The 20,157-nt window shown below is 25.8% G+C and overlaps 3 protein-coding genes across 6 annotated transcripts; 1 reads left to right on the top strand and 2 right to left on the bottom strand.

Annotated features, from left to right (window-relative positions):
* Positions 1 to 1,961: 1,961 nt before the first annotated feature.
* Positions 1,962 to 6,033, top strand: LOC126910360 (eukaryotic peptide chain release factor GTP-binding subunit ERF3A). Its single transcript, XM_050692867.1, has 10 exons — positions 1,962 to 2,355; positions 2,420 to 2,671; positions 2,905 to 3,051; positions 3,385 to 3,530; positions 4,435 to 4,736; positions 4,838 to 5,012; positions 5,284 to 5,457; positions 5,520 to 5,609; positions 5,688 to 5,856; positions 5,913 to 6,033. The coding sequence occupies exons 1-10, from the start codon at positions 2,157 to 2,159 to the stop codon at positions 5,954 to 5,956; spliced, it is 1,698 nt and encodes a 565-aa protein (XP_050548824.1). The 5' UTR covers positions 1,962 to 2,156; the 3' UTR covers positions 5,957 to 6,033.
* A 3,344-nt stretch (positions 6,034 to 9,377) lies between these two features.
* On the bottom strand, positions 9,378 to 11,548 carry LOC126910366 (uncharacterized). 4 transcript variants are annotated; one of them, XM_050692876.1, is made up of 4 exons: positions 11,326 to 11,548; positions 11,135 to 11,204; positions 10,093 to 10,497; positions 9,380 to 10,029 (listed from the first exon to the last, which is right to left on the bottom strand). In XM_050692876.1, exons 3-4 carry the CDS (start codon positions 10,490 to 10,492, stop codon positions 9,614 to 9,616), a joined length of 816 nt encoding a protein of 271 aa, XP_050548833.1. In that variant the 5' UTR covers positions 10,493 to 10,497; positions 11,135 to 11,204; positions 11,326 to 11,548; the 3' UTR covers positions 9,380 to 9,613. The 4 variants fall into 4 exon arrangements, with proteins under 4 accessions (XP_050548835.1, XP_050548834.1, XP_050548833.1 ...); XM_050692878.1 differs by lacking the exons at positions 11,135 to 11,204; positions 11,326 to 11,548 and adding an exon at positions 10,655 to 10,776 and having other exon boundaries at positions 9,378 to 10,029; XM_050692877.1 differs by lacking the exons at positions 11,135 to 11,204; positions 11,326 to 11,548 and adding an exon at positions 10,942 to 11,108 and having other exon boundaries at positions 9,379 to 10,029.
* A 1,427-nt stretch (positions 11,549 to 12,975) lies between these two features.
* LOC126910371 (uncharacterized) lies at positions 12,976 to 14,371 on the bottom strand (the record flags this gene model as incomplete). The annotated part of the gene is made up of 4 exons (XM_050692884.1): positions 12,976 to 13,336; positions 13,407 to 13,496; positions 13,556 to 13,618; positions 13,976 to 14,371. Coding segments are annotated over 4 exons (609 nt in total), but the record flags the coding sequence as incomplete, so codon positions are not given.
* Positions 14,372 to 20,157: the final 5,786 nt, after the last annotated feature.

The following is a 20,157-nucleotide window of genomic DNA, read 5'->3' as shown; positions in this document are numbered from 1 at the left end:
ATCTATGTAGGTCTTGTATAAATAGTTAATTTTTTACACTTAAGCTGTGACTGAATGTAGTTTTTTATTGGTTTTTTTTTAATTGTTAATAGATTTGTTCTTTATGTTAAAATTTAATTATGTTTTAAATAAAATATGTTTATTATTTTGAAACTGACTACTATTTCATTATTTTTATTAAGTAAAACAACTATGTAAATTTAATATAGTACAGGTCTGAAACTGACTAAATTTTTAGAAAAGTGTCTAAAATTGTAATAATGTAATTAATACACATGTAATATATAGAGCAATAATCTAATAGTAACAAACCTGTTTAATAGGAATTATAAAAAAATAACACTCAAATGAATTCAAGTAAGAACACAATTTCTGATAAATATAAAATTATATTTATGATAGATATCTATATTACCATCTAAGGTCTTGATTTAGAACATAATGATTACCAAGTTAAAAAAGGTGAAACAAAATTTTGATTCAAGCAATCTTATTGCTGCCTTTGAAAATATTTTTATTGCTAATTTCTGATTTGCTGTCCTTAGATTTTTCAAACAACTCTAGTTTACGAGATAATTACTAAATACTAGAAAGTCAGAAAATGAGTGTTAATATTATAACAAAAAATAGTTATTTGAAAAGCTTAAGGATTTATCCATGTTTGCAGTTGATTGCTGACGTTTCGGACTCATTGCAGAGTCCATCTTTGGAGCGATAGTTGTTTGAAAAATCTAATTAGAAATTAGCAATAAAAATATTTTCAAAAGCAGCAATAAGATTGCCTGAATCAAAATTTTGTTTCACCTTTTGTAACTTGGTAATCATTATGTTCTAAATCAAGACCTTAGATGATAATTATAGTATAGTTTCAGCTACCGAGAAGGCTGAAACTATACTCAAGCCACCGAGCAGCAACTATCGCTCCGAAGATGGACTCTGCAATGAGTCCGAAACGTCAGCAATCAACTGCAAACATGGATAAATTCTCAAGCTTTTCAAATAATATGACAATCCATGAATGTTTCAACACATTAAAAAAAAAGTTGATTTTTTTTTGAGTATAAATTTAATTATTAATATTTTAAAAAAGAACCTTGCAAAAATTTAGATGTATATATCAAGTTTAACTTATTTAATGTAGTCTTTTAAGTTTAAATTTTAAATAACATTTCAAAAATAAAGCTGAAATAATGTGTATGAATTTAATAGATTGATCTAAATTTATGCTAAAATCTTAATTTATATACTAAAAATTAAATGCAGATTTAGAATCAGTGACAAAAATACATTCAGAATTATCAAAATCATTGCCAGCGCCAAAATGTTTATTGACCAGTGTTATCTAAGCTAATGAATCAGCTTAGGACAGTTCAGGATCTAATCATAGGTTAGATAAAAAGTTTTTGTAAGTCAATTTTTGTCTAAAAATTGACTTAGGTGACTCACTTACTGTTCTGTATAGTGTAATGATCAAGTATATTGTATCTAGAGATTTATAATAAAAATTTGTATGGTTTTTTTTTTTTGTTGATTGTTATTTAAAATGTTAATTTTGCACGACCAGTTGAGGAAGATCTAAAACTATTATTTTCCAATGAATACACCGCAATCAATAGTCTCTACTTAACCCTTTCTGGCATTTTAAAATTATTTTAAGAAAATTAAAAAAAATTATATATAAGGAATTAAGAATATGGATCTTTGTAAAATTAGCATACACTATCACTAAAAATTTATATAAAAATCATAGATAACATCCACTAAAAAATACATATATATATATATATATATGGTAGTGATATATCTATGGATAATAAAGATGATTGATGAAAACTAATGATAACTGTTATCATATGTTTTATTGGTCACACTGCAAGTTATATAGTTGGCTGCCAGGTATGGCAACATTTTACTTTGGCAAATCAACATTAGAGTAAGAACGTGTATTTTGTGATTTTGAGTATTCGGTCCGTGTGATAGAGTAACAGTATTATATATATATACATTATATGATATATTATCGTTCTTTTTTTTGCACATTGAAACACGTTTTTTGAACACGTCGGTGTTCTCTTTCGATGCTGTGAGTTTATAAATTTTAGTTTTTTTTTTTTTTACTTCCAAGATCATATTTGTTTGGTCAACGCGTTTAAATAATGTCGAATAACGCGGCACCGGACTCATGGGAGGAAGCCGAAGTGGCCGATACCAATGCTGCCGATTTGCAAGCGAAACTCATCAAACTCAACGTAAACGCTGCTGAGTTCGTGCCGTCGTTCTCATCCATTTCTAGTAAAGTTACAGATAATGAACAATCTAACGTGGACAACCAAAAGAACGATGACAAAAAATCAAGTGAGTAATTTTTATAATAGTTTTAAGGTTATGACGTGTCGATTGTACAACTAGTTTTCTGTAGACGTAGTTAACACAGATGAATCTGTAGAATCAAATACTGGTGTGGATGAAGCTTTGGGCGCTCCAGTACTTGATTCTTGGGAAGACGGTGCTTCGAGCACACCTGAAGATGGAACTGCAAAACCAATTGCTGAAGATGTAGATAGTGAAGGTGAGGATGAAAAGCCCAAGTCAACTCCAAAAAAGCCAGTTCAAAATTTACAGCCTAAACCTAAAAAAGAACATATCAACATAGTTATCATAGGGCATGTCGGTAAGATAAGCTAGATGTCTTAAAAATATATATGCTTTATTTTTAATTTCTATTTATTTTTATATTATAATGAAAAATAGAATTAATTTTTTTGAATATTGAAAAATTTTATTTATATTTTTAAATTGAATATTATAATTATTCAAATTTCCTTTTATGCGAAATGAGATTTGAAAAAATTACTAAATAATGCTTAAATTAAATAAAAAAATTTAAAATTATATATATTTTAGATGCTGGTAAATCAACAATTGGTGGACAAATTATGGCTTTGACTGGTATGGTCGATAAAAGAACTTTAGATAAATATGAAAAAGAAGCTAAAGAAAGAAGTCGAGAATCATGGTATCTCTCATGGGCATTAGATACCAATCAAGAAGGTAATTTATCAATGTGATATATTTGCTACACAATATGTTGCAAATTAATATGGAAAAAGACAACATATTATGTTGTTAAGTAAAATTAAAACTATATTTAAAGTATTATTAATTTTACTTAATTAATTAGCCACAAGTAATCAATTTTTTTTATATTATGTTGTTTTCTGCCAAATTGAATTTCTGTTATAAATATTAAGTATTATCTTTAAATTAAAAGCATCAAATGTGAGACCTTAGGATCTTATATTCCTGTATATCTAATCAATTTTGTATAATACTTAACTTTGTTTTAAAGTTTTATGATATTTTTAATTGTAATTTCTTTTTTAGAAAGAGAAAAAGGTAAAACTGTTGAAGTTGGAAGGGCATATTTTGAAACTGAAAAGAAACATTTCACTATTTTGGATGCCCCTGGACATAAAAGTTTTGTACCAAACATGATAGGAGGTACGGCCCAAGCAGATTTAGCCGTTTTGGTAAGTATATTTATATTAAATTATTGTCATGTTTTATTATTAGTAAATACTTATAATAAATTCTCTAGTTTAATACTTTTATTATCTAAAGCTTAACATTTTTAAAAAATGTGCTCTAGTAATATAGTTTCACTATCTCTCATCAAGTGCTACATTACTAAAAATTAATTATATGTACATATAATTGTAATAAATTTAATATATATTATATATACAGAGTGATTCTTTTAACACTAGCCATTTAATTTCTCTAAAATTATTAACTTTTTTGAAAAATGTTTTGGAGTTTTTGTTAGTTTCATATGTACTTCCATTTATCTGTTATAAATAATTTTCAGGTTTAATCTTTATCTTATAGGGTTGTGAACCTAATTTTTTTTAATGTAAACATACATATTAAACTTACTTATTAAAAAGAAAATGATCTAATTAAGAAAGTGATTGGTTGATCACAACTTTTGGACCAGTACTTTGGAAGTTATTCTCATTTTCATTACTAGGCATGAGTAAGAATACAATCAAGAAATAACTAGTGATAAAAATAGCAGCACCTACTCCTCACTTCCAGCCTTTACTTAAAATTGTTCAAAAGTGTTTTTTCGAAATTCTGGTCCAAAATTTATTATTGATCATAGAAGGGATGATCATGCATTTTTTTTTATGATTGATATATCGAGAAAAACATTGAACTAAAATAAACCAATAAAAATATTATTAATATTATTTTTATTTTTGATTAATCAAGTGGTTTATGATGAATCACTTGATTATAATCTGTTAAATTATTGTATTTGTAATTATAAATTGTTGTATAATCTCCCTATATATATTTAAACATAAAAATACTATTTAAACTTTTATGTTACACTTTTAATGCAAATATTTTTTATTACTTTTTATTTAGGTAATATCAGCACGTAAAGGTGAATTTGAGACAGGTTTTGATCGAGGTGGCCAAACTAGAGAACATGCTATGTTAGCAAAAACAGCTGGTGTAAAGCATATGGTAGTTTTAATTAACAAAATGGATGATCCTACTGTTTTGTGGTCTAATGTAAGATATGAAGAATGTCGAGATAAAATTTTGCCTTATCTAAAAAAACTTGGATTTAATGTTGGCAAAGATTTAACATTCATGCCAGTTTCTGGACAAACTGGTTTGGGTCTTAAAGATCAAGTTGAAGAATCAATATGTCCATGGTACAGGTATGCACAACTATTTAAATCAAATATTTATGTAATACTGATAGTAAAAATACATTTTTTAGTTAAGTATAAAAGTTACATGTATAATATTTATTTTGCAGAGGACCAGCATTTATTCCATTTATTGATAGCTTACCATTATTAAATCGGAAATCAGATGGACCGTTTATTATGCCTGTTGTAGAAAAATATAAAGACATGGGAACCGTTCTTATGGGAAAAGTTGAGTCTGGAGAAGCAAAAAAATCCCAGAATCTTTTAATAATGCCAAACAGGGTACTATATTATTATATTTTATTTTATGATACGTAAATTCTCTTTAATCTAATAATTAAATTTTAGTTAATTTAACATAAATTATAAAATTTTAAAAATTGGCCTATTTTAAATACTGTTTTTTTCTGTATGGCGATAAAACATATTTTTTGAAAAATCAATAAACAATTAAGAGTATCAATTAGTCATTATAATAATGAAACATATTTTGTGGTGCAAACCCTTGGTTTTTGTAGTAAGACTATTTGTATATAATACAATTTTTTAATAGACTCAAGTTATTGTTGATCAGTTGTGGTCAGATGATGAAGAAGTTTTATCAGTTGGGCCAGGTGAAAATATTAAAGTTAAGCTAAAAGGTATAGAAGAAGAAGATGTTTCCCCTGGGTTTATTTTATGCGATACAATTAACCCTGTGAAAACTTGTCGAATTTTTGATGGACAAGTAAGATAAACAATTAAATATAAAATTGAGATTTATCAATTTCAATGTATAATCAATTTTAGGTAGTCATATTAGAACATAAAAGTATAATATGTGCAGGTTATTCTGCAGTTATGCATATCCATTGTGTTGCTGAAGTAGTTGAAGTTAAGGTATATTAAATTTTTTCAATTTTTAAATCACTATTTGTTCATTAAAAAACTAAATATGTGTTATGTTATCTTTTTCAGGCATTAATATGTTTAGTTGATAGGAAAACTGGTCTAAAATCAAATATGCGACCACGTTTTGTTAAACAAGATCAAGTAGTAATAATGAGGCTTGAATGTGCTGGTGTTGTTTGTCTTGAAGAATTTAAACTATTTCCTCAAATGGGGCGATTTACACTTAGAGATGAAGGTAAAATATTAAAATTATAAATTTGATTGGTTCTATTTTAATAAATTTATTTTTAGGTAAAACTATTGCTATTGGAAAAGTGTTAAAAATTATAGAATAAATGAGCTTTGTAAGACCTTATAAGTTAATAAATGATGGTTCATATATATATATAATATATTTTTTAACTTAATTTTTCATTTATTTTTATGATATAAAAAAATCTGTTTTACAAAAAAAAAAAAAAAAACTGATCTTTATTGTATAATATAAATTTATATGCAAATACCACATCAAATGGACATCTGTGTTTGTTATTGTTGATTGTCATAATTTGCCTTCTTGCAGGCGATTTTTTTTTATTATTATTTGTGTAACAATTTATTAATAATTACATATATTATGTATTAAATATGTTATTAATATCCAATGCTATTACACTGCTGTTGTGTTAAACTATACAATATCTAAAGTAATTTATGAACAATTTGTGTTAATATTAAATTGTCAAACAGCATGTATATTAAATTTAATCACTCAAAACAAAAGCACAAATATTTTATCACATTAATAAATTGAGAAATTAGAAAATGTGATTAAAACTTAAGATTAATATCCTGGAGATAAGACTTGTGGAAAATTAAGCCTATTTATCTATATTATTTCTTTACCATTTTATGGAATCATTTGATTATTTTTTTAATCTTAGACAGTTTAAATTAGTTATTTTGACAAAGATTTATCGCTGCATGTTATGTTTTTTTTTCTCAATTACAATTAATAATTAAATTCAATTGTAATTTATAAAAGAAAAAATGTATGAGACATTCTTATTATGTTACTCAATACTTCATTTAAATGTAATTTAAATATAATTCAGTAAAGACTAATAATACCAGACAATACAGTAAATATTTTGTTCTAAAATGCTGATTTTGTGTATTTGTATTAGTTATCATCAATGAGCTCTTAGTTAAAATGGTCATGTATATAAAGCCATTTAATAATGGACTACAATTTCTTATATATTTATCTTGATGAAATTAATTAATATTTCATTAATAAAATCGTTAAATTATTAGTATTGTTAAAGTCAGATTTAGTGTCGAAAATAACATAGAATGGCTTATTACTTTTGCACAATTATGAGAATTCTATGTATTTATTCAATTACATACATTTTAAATATATCTTAGAAGTACGCTCTATAACGGTCATGAGATGTGGGGGAATTAAGTTCCTCTTCACTATAAGCTACCGTTACAACTTTTTGTGTGGGCAAGAAAACTAGTGATGGTATTATAAATCAAAACTGTTTTATGTTAAAATACTTGAATTTTTAGACTGTTAGTTTTAGGCAAAGCTTTTTGAGCTCGAATTAATCTGAAACCAATATCATTATAATACGCGAGCACTAAATGTGAATATCATAAAATACCATTTATTAGAATTAGAAATTAAATTACTTGCAGTTTTATTGTATGAACAGAGTCCAATTGATTTATTTGTAGTCATTTTAAAAATAATTCTAAAATGTATTTTGAAAGCGTTTTCAATACTTCAAGAAAAAATATGTATTTAATACAAATATTTTTTAAAACTATTAAAAATATTATTTTTATAAGTAGAGATGTTAACTTCGATTTTAAAACAATTGTTTACATTATCTACATTTCAAAAGATAATTTGTTAATATAGCGTCTAAAAATAAATTTAATTATTTAAATACTATGAAAATAAGCCCAATAGTTTTAATATAATAGATTTTCATAAATTAGTTTTGCCAATTCTTTACCAATGCATGTGCATTGAAAAGGGCACTTGCCTCTTCAAAATTTGTAATTTTGATGACTGCCGTTATTACAAATAGTGAATTGGTCCCGCCTAAAATTTTTCTAGAAATATGTCTGTCAACAAAAATATATTGAGTTCAAATTAAAAATATTTTTAGTGCAAAAATTTATTATTCTTATTTTTATTAATAATTATGAAGTACAAAATAATATTGTATTCAAAAATATAGTATTTTAAATACAAATAGCACTAAAAAAATATTTAAATACAAATACTCGAATGCTTTAACAAAAGAGGTCATTTGACATTCATTATGTATATACTAAATTGGAAAGATAAAATATGTTTTTAATTATGAAGTGTAGAAAAAATCGAGTCTAGACTCGATACTATTCCTTATCGAAATATAATTCAAAAGACGAATTACAAAAATCTAATTTAATATTTTTATAGATATAGATATTTTTTTTTACAACGATATCATCATATATATTTGTATGCTAATAGTTATAAATTAAATATTCAAACTAATATAGGTATAATAGAGTTTTTTTGGTCATCTAATAGGAAAAAAATTACATTCTTGTGACCTAGATCTTTATATCTATAATAAGTACCAACCTAATTTAATTATATTTGTGGTAGTCACCATTAGTAGAAGTAGAATTTTCCAGGGATCTATGGGAGCCATAAAACACGTAAAGAATGGTTTAATTATTTACCTCTCCCAAAATTTAAAAAAATCACATATATGTTTATGAAAAAATATTTTTAAATTGGGAGGAAATTACGTTTAGCACCCCCAAAATTATTTTACTATTTATCCCTATATAGTGGGTAAATATTTTAATACGCTTCTACTAGTACCACATCGATATCTTTCCATTCTATTACAGTATAATTTTTTCTAAATTAATAAAGAATGCAATTTAGATATTGAAGGGTCTTCTACCTAACTACCGTGACCTTAAGTGCAAATAGTAATTAACACCTAGTGCCTAAAATAAATTTATCACTCATTTACAAATAAAACACCAAAAATTATTTATAATAAAAATAGTTTTATATGGATATTAGTTCAATTCTATACTATTTACATCACAATAGTTGTGATCGTAAAATTATTAATTAATATCGAGAATATATAGTATAGTAGCAATAATATGCACATCCACTATACAACAAAATATAATTTTTAAGAACTACATTTCATTTATATTTATACCTACTCATAAATTTAGAACTTTTAACAATTACAATGCTTTGTAATTTAAAAAATGATAATAAACAATTAGAGGTATAATAATGAGACATCTTTTTACTTAGCAACTGTTTTTTTGGTACTCACAGGCCACTTAATTTAAGTTGTATAAATTAAGAACCACCTAAAATTGATTGAATTTCGGTTTTTATAAGTAAAAAGAAATATTAAAAAACATTTATTTAGTTTATTAAAGGAATTTCTAAATCTTAACTTTCATTTTTATTTGTATATTTAATTTGTATCAACCTATTATAAAACCTCTTTATTTTGTTTAAATACAACACACTCATGACCTACTATTTTAATAAAATATTTGAAAATTCTCTAATCATAAATCGATTTATTTGATATAATCACATACATGTAATTTTAAATTTATTAAATACAGTGTTTTATTTCAAATAGTAATTCATTATGTATCTAATAGTTTAATACAATACCATGAGAATAATGCACATATAAATCAGTCTTATACAATCAACAATGTAAACTATAATTTTTAATAAAATAATTTACAAATATATACAATTTGTCTTTTTCTAGTTCTAAAGATTACAAAAATATCATGAATAATAAAATTTTTTATAATTAATAATTAATTGCCAATACATGCTTTACAAATAATATGTATAAAACTAGGAAAACTCTTAAAAATTGAACAATTGTCTTTTTTGGAATATAAAACTGTCATAAAAATGAATTCATTACTCAATTTCAAATTCAGACATCTTTTTGAATCGATGCTAATTTTGCAGATAAAATTTTGTTGATATCTTTACAACGTCTTTTTTCAACAATAAGTTTTTTTTCATAAAGAACTAATAGATCACATTCTCTTTTAGCAGCTAAAAGAATACTATGTTTAGATGGAACACGACGACTGCATTCTAAGTAACTACAAAGTTTACTAAGATTACTAAACAATTTAGAAATTAATTCACGACATTGGCGTTCTTTTGCATTATGCGTTGACCTATTTGTTGGAGATCTGAATCTTTTTGGTCCAGTTGATTCAGGTATTGATTCTGGTGGAGATAAACATTTGATTGAGCCAGATGATTTATTACGAGTCTTTGATTTTTTAACTTCATCCACTGTTTCAACATCAATATCAATACTATCCAAGTCATACTCATCTAATAAAAAATTTAAATATATAAAACAATAAATAAAAACTGCATTATAATGACACAACTTACAATCATCAGTCAAAGAATCTGAACGTCCTCGACTGTTAGAACTACTTTTTTGTCCAGCAACTTCAGCATTTACCAAACGCTTTGACCTCCTGGTAAATGTGCTACCTAAAGTTTTATTAGCTACCTTTGAAACCACAATTTTGTTATCTTTATTATTCAAGGATGATGAATTTTCAATTGGTTCATGTTTAACATACACTTTTTCTTGTTTAATTTTTGTAGGTATTATAGGTATATTAAGATTAAACTCTTTTATATCTTTAGGGTCTATTTTGATATTCGGTGCTATGATGGTATCATTTATTTCAGCCAAGGCTTGTAACAGTTTTTGTCTATGCCGAAGAATATTTAGTTTCATTTGTCTCTTTGTTTCTTTGCATGAAAGTAGCGACATTGTCATAGGTTCTAGAAATTAAAACAAATTTTATTGTAAATTCTAAGAGAATCAGCATAATTATAGTAAATGTAATATATGAAATATATTTTTAAATATTGATTTAAATATAAAAAATTAAAATATATCTTAATACACAGTTAAAAAACTTTTTAGGTATTAGTGTACTTGGTTAATGTCATGGCTTTGGATCTTCAATTATAAGTTCCCTCAAATAAATTGTTAACAAGATTACTTTTATCTAATTTTTAAAAGAGCTTTTTCGACCTAAAAAAAGTAACAATAATTTGGCACAAACTCTTAAACTGTATTATTAAAATCCAATGAATTCAAATATAAAATATAGTTGACTAAACACACTAATCATTATATTAAAATTTACAAAATACATTATTCTTATATTAACCCTAAAGATCTTTAACAAGTGAATAGTTAACTTAAATTAAGTTCCTTACCAATATAACAAAAGCGTAAATAAAATATATAAAAATGTATATTTGTTTAGATGATTAGATTTATTAATATAACTCAAATTAAATAATTAAAATAAACTGTAATGGATATGATTGTAAAATTTAACCAAAGTACAAAAAAATAATAGCCGATTCAAGAAGAAAAAAAATCGAAATGCGTGGAACTAAATCTCACCTTTGTCGCGTGGTATCACGAAATTGCACCAACAACGTGGACCATTATCATTTACATACAATGTTATTTTCTTATAATAAAGAAAAATACAATTATAAATATGTGTAATGTTATTTTAAATATTTTTTTAATGATTAAAATAACATTTATTCGCAATTATACATTTATAATTTAGTAATTTAAAATCTTACTTAAATGCGAACGTTACAGAAACTTATGATACGTGTCTGACATATATCTACAGCTACAGTTTAGAGCGCAAAGTACAGTAATATTTACTATAAACACATACTATTACGTTCATTTCATTCTTGTTGTTATTACCCTTATTATTACAACAAACTTGGCATGCGGAAGCGAAGCACGAGGTACATGGCTGTGAACACGAGCACTAAACTCTGGCTTTTCTTATCAACGGATACCGCTGCGTGGAATTTTTGTACCATGCTACTTTAGTAAGGTTGGCAACACTGAAAGAAACAGTTGTCTTATGGATTCATGGCGTTGACGAAAGCGCGATTTCTATTCTTGATGGGACCGGCCCATCGCGACCGATGGCGGCAATTAAGAGAGTGTTAAACAAAAGTAAGAATGTTATAAGGGTATAAATTTAAACCACCAAAATAAAAAAGAAATTAGTTTAAGTGAAAAATATTAAATAGAAATTAAAAATTAATATGTGTAATTTAAACAGCGATTTTTTTGAAAAAAAATCATGAACAATTGTAAATTGAATTGAAATCTTTTTTTTTAATAGCCAACATTTTTTTTCTGTCTGCATGAATGCTTAGTATTTTATAGAAAGAAATTATAAATTCAACATTGGTCACTCCAAGAATTTTTCTCCTTGAAGTTGTCAGATTTTATTTCAAAGGCTTTTTTTACAATTTTTGAAAAGTGACTTGCGAAAATTAGATAATTTTAGATTAATTTCCACCACTTAATTGCGACTATTTTTGTTCTCATATTCATTGCAAACGTGATTAGCACAACTCTGATTTTACCTTTTTATTATAAAGACCCGGCACAGTGGTGACGTGGCATAGTTGGGTCAAGTATAATGATATCTGACAGTGATTAAAATCACTATCAAAAAACGCTTAGATGCAAGTCTGTAAATAATGTTTAATTTAAAAAAATTGGTGAATTATTCCAAAAGCTACATGATCTCCAATTTCCTGATTACATGTTTTATGATTTATAAGTGTAATATATTTATAATATATAAATAAATAGAGGGAAATGGTTTTATTAAAAAAAAGTATGTCCAATGAAAGAGGTTTATACATATTATTCATCATAAAAAAATTGTATTGATCCATATATTTTTAAAAAAGTTATAGCATTACAAAATTAAAAATTAAAAAAAAAAATTTTTACAAAAATCTTATTTTTTTAATAACTTTGATATTAGAATTCACTATGAAAACAAACTCTGAAATTTCAAAGTCTGAAATTTATCTTTTTCATATTAAAACATATTACATAAGCTTTAATTTAAGATATATATAAAAATGTCAGTTTCTAGAACACTTTCAAAACTTAAGTTGAAAAAGTTATCATTTTGAATCCCCCCTTGTGGGTAAATGAATAATCAGATTAAAAAAATATATATCCAAATAATAGGTAATTACCTCACGTATTCATAAAAAAAATTATATTGATCCATACATTTTTAAATAAAAACGATTGTGTTATCATCTCTAGTTTAAACATTTTGGTGAGTTAAGCCAAACAATGGTTTTGCTCAGTCCCTCATTTGTATTTTACATATTTTTTTAAGATTTAAACAAAAATTAATTTGGTTAATTTAAATAAAATAAAATAAAGTCCTATTTATTTTGTATTACACAATATTATTAAAATAATGCCAAAATTATTTTTATTAAAATTGAACACATTTATTTATTTAAATCATAAAAAAAATGTGTTTTAACTATGACTAAAGCAATTGTTAATTTTTTTACGATAAATTTATTGTTTTATAACTATAGTTTTTCTGTTCAGATAGTTAGGTTTTTTTAGACGAAACCCAATGTTGTGCAAAATAAATTTAAAACCAACACTTTAAAAGTTAGCACTCGTATCCACAAAATATTTCACTTTTGATTTGAAGATATGTAACATCCGTTGTTGTAGAATTCATATGGGGAGCTTCATTTGAATTTGAAATGATAAAAACGCTGTTATAGCTGCCACTACCTATGAATTATTGTTACAGTTCTTATGTGTAAAAATGATAAGAGTAATCACAATTATATTTTATATTTACCGTCAGTAAGTACCTATATGATAACTCAAATATCCAACAGGGAGTTAGTTGAAATCCTGTGTGTAACATGTACAAAAAAGTATATTTTACCTGAAAAAATGTTTTTTTATAATTATATCACGTGTAAAAATTAATATAATTTAATTTACTTGTTTCAAATTTGATATTGTATTTATTTGTAAATCATTTATAGTTCTTTGAGTATTCTTTACCTGAAAAAGTATGAAGAAGAATTGTTCATTAACATAAGAGTACTTTGGAATTAATCAGGTATAATTTTTATATCATTATTTAAGTTTACTTCAATTTTTTAAAAGGATGAAAAAATTAACATTTTTTTAGCGTTGATTTTAAATTCATGAAAAATAAAATTATCCCGCAAATAGTAACGAACTTTTTAAGATTAAATTATTTTTTCTATTATAATGTAAGATAACTATAAACTAAATGTAGTAATTAAGTTTAGATTAGTTTATAAATAATATCATTACAATATTCCGACCGTAAGATCACATTTATTGTGATAAATTTACGGATTGAAGAACAATATTTTGATTCAAGTATTTTACCTCTAGCTTGCAAAAATGAGGTTTTCGAAATATTTTAACTAATATTGCGAAGCGAATAGGTATCACCAATCCATAAATCACGATATTAGTTTGTGAAGCTTTAGTGTTTAGTAACTTAATTTCTATGTAGATAATAAATATTAATTCCAACATCGAGTTTAATATAAATATCACAATAGTTGGACCATACAAAGTGTTTGTTAATTGTTCTGCAGCCTTTTTGAGCCGTTTCCAATTGGTGCGGTTCGATTTCCACATTTCGATTGAAGTTATATTTTCGTTTATCTCTTGAATTCCACGACTTATCAGAGAAATCAAAACTAAATATTGTGCTACAGGCACCGAAAGCCATAAATTAAGAGCAGTCACTTCAAATAATGGCAAAATAAATATTATGTTTTGTTATACTGAGGACTAAATTTTATGGCATGTAAAATATTGTAAAATGTTAATAAAATGTGAATGGCAATAAAACTGTAAAAATAAATAGTGTAACTCCTTAAGGATGAATTTGCAAGTGATGGTATGAGGTAGTCGAATGACCGCAGTATAGCAGCTATCTCTTTTCTTGACGACCACACCGAGACAATCATCAAAAGTGGTAATATGTGTCGAAAATAAACTCGAGTCACGCTTAGAAGTGACATGACATCCATGTATCCCATCATATAATTAGAAACATTAGACAAATACATGTTAATGGTAATGACTCCAATCGTTAAATTTATTATTATTAGTATCCAATAAATCAAGAAATCTTTTGTTGAATTATCGAACTCTACTCCCATAGCAAATAAGCGACAAAAAAAAATAGTTGGCCTTATACGATCAAATAACGTCATTTTTATAACTCAAAACACACAACTGTCAGTGCAGTGGTATGTCACTTTGAAAATATTATAATTATTTTTAGATATTTAGAACAAAAGTTATGCAAAGGCATATAAAAAATAGTGTTGAGTAGATATTGTGCTTTTAAAATGTTTGTTTTCAATAATAATTTGTTTTATAATACTCTAATGCTCAAATACTATTCTTAAAAAATTCGATTTCTGAGAACTAATATGTTAATTTACCACTTTAAAATCTAATACTGAGTTTTCCCCTGCCAAACAAACAAATCGATATTATAAGTATACTTCGTTAATTGAAAAAAAGTAATACTATATTTTTCATATATTCGGTTGAACTTTATTAATTCTTTATTTATTAATTATTACTCGCATACACAATTATAATAACAAAAAAACTATTAGTTCTAAAGTAATTATCAATAGTGCTTTTTATCAATATAATTTTATAACAACATACAAATAACATTTTATAACTTTTATTATATAAATATATATTAAAAACGAATAATGTTTTACGTATTTTTAGTAGTTATTTTAAAATTGTTTGTCTTTTATTTGATTTTATCTAGTATCCCAATAAATAATTTATAAAAGGGCATTTTTACCGTTAAAATATTCAGTAAGTAAATAAATAATTATAACAAAATTCCTTTAATTTACAAAAGAAATATTAAATAAAAAAATATAGGGAGATTGTTTTAAAATGTTTTAATTAAATGATTAAACTTGTTTAAATTGACTTTTCAAAAATAACAAAAGGTATCATCAGTGAAAAACAAACCAAATTTTTAACTAAAAAATCGAATAATTTTATTACAAGTTGTAGTTAATAGTTATTATGACAAATAATATATAAATCTAGTTCATTTGATAAGATTATTATTAATTGTTAATCACTGAATTTATTTAAATGACATTAGAAATCCGAATAACCAAATGTAAATAATGAAAATTATAGAATTTATTATAACATAACTATGTAATATAACGTGTTGGGTAATAAATTTAAATATAATTAACAGTTGACACAAGTGTAATACAAAAAGTAGAACTGACTAATTAGAAAGAATAAAAAGAATTCACAGTCACGGAATTACATTTTTTTATACCCTTTCCAAAATACATCTTTATTATTTTTTTATTTATACATATATTTTCATCATTGGTGTTCTATTACCAATATCATTCTACAGGAATAACGTCAATATAAACTGAGTAGTTGGCCCATCCAAACATTATGATTAGGGCCGGTAGATGGGCAAAGCCACCAATACATTTGCTTAGAGTCTCCCAAAACATTTAACGAATATAAAAAAAATGCCAATAATTGATTTATACCTTTTGCATATAAAACATTTAATTGTATTAATTTAGTAACTCCAACTAGATAGTATAGTTGATTATTTTGTGGTCTCTTAATTTAGTATTCTGCATTTTTTTGTGTAATTGTATTTTACACAAAAAATAATTATTTAATTACACAATAAATATATAGATAATAGTGTTGTGTAAAATGTGAAGTAAAGAGAAGCGTCTGTCGTCTTATGCGATAAAAGAATTCCAATGAGGCTGAAAGGTAAATTCTACAAGACTGTAGTGAGGCCAGCTATGATGTATGGTTCAGAGTGTTGGGCGGTTGATAAGAAAATAGAGCATAGAAGTAGAGTGTAGCAGAGATGAGTATGCTTAGATGGAGTGACTAGAGAAGATAGGATAAAGAACGAGCATATAAGAGGGAGTATAGGTGTAGCGTCAATCGTGTATAAGATGAGAGAAAGTAGACTTAGATGGTTTGGTCATGTTATGAGGAAAGAAGAATCGGAAGCTGTAAGAACAGTTATAGAAATGAATGTTGAAGGAAGAAGAGGTAGAGGAAGACCAAAAAAGAAATGGAAGGATGCTATTCAATGCAATATGAGGACAGCTGTTATGAGCGTAGATGATGTGAGAGATAGTATCAATTAGAAGTTTAGGATAAGGGTGGCCGACCCCAAGTAGTTGGGATTATGGCGAGGAAGAAGAAGGAGTATTGTGTCCAATTTTTTTTTTTTTGTACAGTAAAATTCATTTCTGACACCAAAAATTTATTGCAAATTTTCAATGAAATATAATTTTATCTTAATAATAGTTGTGGAATGTCAATTAATATTAGCATTAAGTATAGATACTAACATATTAAGTACTATAAATTATTTTTACGCTAAACAACAGGTGTGTATACAAAACAAATCGGTTGGCTACGTCTTCATGTACATATTGTGTCTGCTGAATATTTTTTATTATAACAAGATGTTAATTAAAATAAATTTTTTTTTTAATGTTGTTTTTTTCATATTGAAATGTATATGATAATAATAAATATAGTTTAAAAGCGTGTTTTTTTAATTTTTTTTAACTATATTTATTTTTTCTTTTTAGTTTCATGTTATGATAGTAGTTACTATCAATATCATGGTTGTAACGGGTAACGAGAAATCAGGGTTCGATTCCGGGGAGGGAGTCTGAGAAACGGCTACCACTCCAAAGAAAACAGCAGGCGCGTAAATTACCCACTCAAGGAACATGGAGATAGTGACGAAAAATGACGATACTGGATTCATCCTTTGTAATCGGAATGAATGAGTTCTATATTTTTAACTTAATAATGCTCGAACTTTTTCAAAAATGAACATATCAATATAATTTTTTTTTTTATAGATGCTTGATGTCTTTACTTATCATTTGGTATATTTTTTTTGTAAATCTGACCCTTTATCTGCCCACAGAGGGTGGATTTAAAATTACAACTTTTTCACAAAATGTTAACTTTTTCAACTTAACTTTTGAAAATGTTCCGGAAAGTCTGACACTTTTATATACAGGGTGTAAATCTTTCGAACCATAGTAATGTATGGGCGAGTATCCTGGTTAAGTGTAAAATAGGACCTCGTTTTTTTTTTTTTTTATTTTCCAAAATTGGAGGAATTTTGGAATAACCCCCACGAATTTCTCTATAATTAAAAATAAATCATACCACAATATTTCCCGCAAAATTCTCATACAAATTGAATGGTCAGTCGATTTTTTGTAATTTTAGCGTCCTCCCCTGAACTTTGAGTTCAAAGTTGGAAAAAAATTTCACATTAGTGTGACCCATCAATTTGTATTAAAATTTCACTGGGAGTCCTGTGATGTAGTTTATTTTTAGTTTAATCGATTAAATAACAAGAAAGACCGAAAAACCCATAAATTATGTGATGTTTTTTTAATTTCATGAGTTTATTTCGTCTTTTATTATTTATTCAAACCGATTATAATTTTTATCATTGAAACTGTTATAAAATTATAAATTTTTTTCTTTTAAGGTCGGGGAAATAAAACAATTATAATATTGAAATGAATATTTTTAACTTTATTACAATAGGATAATTAGAAATAATTATTTTAATGTAAACGGCACACAACTCTTTTCCGAAATTAATCAATAATGAGAATATGGTACATCAGTGAGCTTGTTAATGTTTATTTAAATGTTCGAAAAATACTGTTCACTATTGAATAGTCACTTATTAAGTTGCACATAATATTAGATAACCTTTAAAATATAGCTTCTTTTTTTGTGCAATAAAAATGCATAAATATTACATTATTTGTAGGTTTTTCGATTTTTATTGTTATTTAATCGTTTATACTAAAATTAAACTACATCACAGGACTCCCTGTAAAATTACAATACAAATTAATGGGTCACACTAATGTGAAATTTTTTTCCAACTTAGAACCCAAAGTTCAGGGGAGGGCGCAAAAGTTACAAAAAATCGAGTGACCACTGAATTTGTATGACAATTTTACGGGGAATATTGTGGTATGATTTATTTTTAATTTTAGAGAAATTCGGGGGGGTTATTCCAAAATTCCTCCAATTTTGGAAAAAAAAAACGAAGTCCTGTATTATACTTTACCAGGATACTCGCCCATACATTACTATGGTTCGAAAGATTTACACCCTGTATATCTTAAATTAAAGCTAATGTAATGTACTTTAATTTGAAAAAAAAAAATTTGACCTCTGGACTTGTCTTCGTGGTGAAAACGGCTACCANTGACCTCTGGACTTTTCTTCGTGGTGAAAATGGCTACCAAATGCTATTTTTCTGTGAAAATTCTCGTTTTTGTATTTATTTTATTTTAAAATACCTTAAAAAAGGTATTAATTCTCAATAGATTTTTATCTCATTTAGATTAAATAACTTCAATGAATATCATGGACCCTATCATGATAGTTCCCCCTCGTTCGATGAAATCTATTATTCATATTAAAATTATTGTATTATGTGATTTTTTAGCTTCAATGCGAAGCTGAGAAGGTATTGGTTTTACTATGATGTGTTTTTTTTTGTGTCTGTTACCACTTTTTCTCAGCTCTCACCGAACGGATTTCTTTCAACGATATGTCAAAAGATCACAAATTGTATCTAGTCGAAGACATTACCCTTCAAAATTGAAAAAATTTCCCTCGTTCCCCGTAAATGGGGGAAACCTCTAAAAAAATTACAAATTTAAAAATCGCTAATTTTCGAAATTTTTTCAATTTTTTTTACTAAAAACTGCCGTAACTTTTTCAAAAATGAACATATCAATATAATTTTTTTTTATATAGATGCTTGATGTCTTTACCTATCATTTGGTATACTTTTTTTGTAAATTCAACCTTTTTTCTGCCCACAGGGGGGGATTTAAAATGACAACTTTTTCACAAAAAATTAACTTTTTCAACTTAACTTTTGAAAATGTTCCGGAAGGTCTGACACTTTTATATATATCTTAAATTAAAGCTTATGTAATATCCTTTAATTTGAAAAAAAAAAATTTGACCTCTGGACTTGTCTTCGTGGTGAAAGTTGACATCAAAGTTAATAAAAAATTACGATTTTTGTAAAATAATTTTTTTTTATATTTTTAACTTAATAATCCTCTAACTTTTTCAAAAATGAACATATCAATATAATTCTTTTTTATATAGATGTTTGATGTCTTTACTTATCATTTGGTATATTTTTTTTGTAAATCTGACACTTAACCTGCCCACAGGGGGGGATTTAAAATGACAACTTTTTCACAAAAAATTTACTTTTTCAACATAACTTTTGAAAATGTTCCGGAAGGTCTGACACTTTTATATATATCTTAAATTAAAGCTAATGTAATATACTTTAATTTGAAAAAAAAAAATTTGACCTCTGGACTTTTCTTCGCGGCGAAAATGGCTACCGAATGCTATTTTCGTGTGATAATTCTCGATTTTATTATTCATATTATATTTAACTTTATAATGCTATAACTTATTGA

This window comes from Daktulosphaira vitifoliae, unplaced genomic scaffold (genome assembly GCF_025091365.1).
Source record: "Daktulosphaira vitifoliae isolate Bord-2020 unplaced genomic scaffold, ASM2509136v1 Scaffold_1, whole genome shotgun sequence".
Lineage (NCBI taxonomy): Eukaryota > Metazoa > Arthropoda > Insecta > Hemiptera > Phylloxeridae > Daktulosphaira > Daktulosphaira vitifoliae.
Note: the sequence above shows the minus strand (reverse complement) of the source record. Positions and strands in the feature narration are given on the sequence as shown.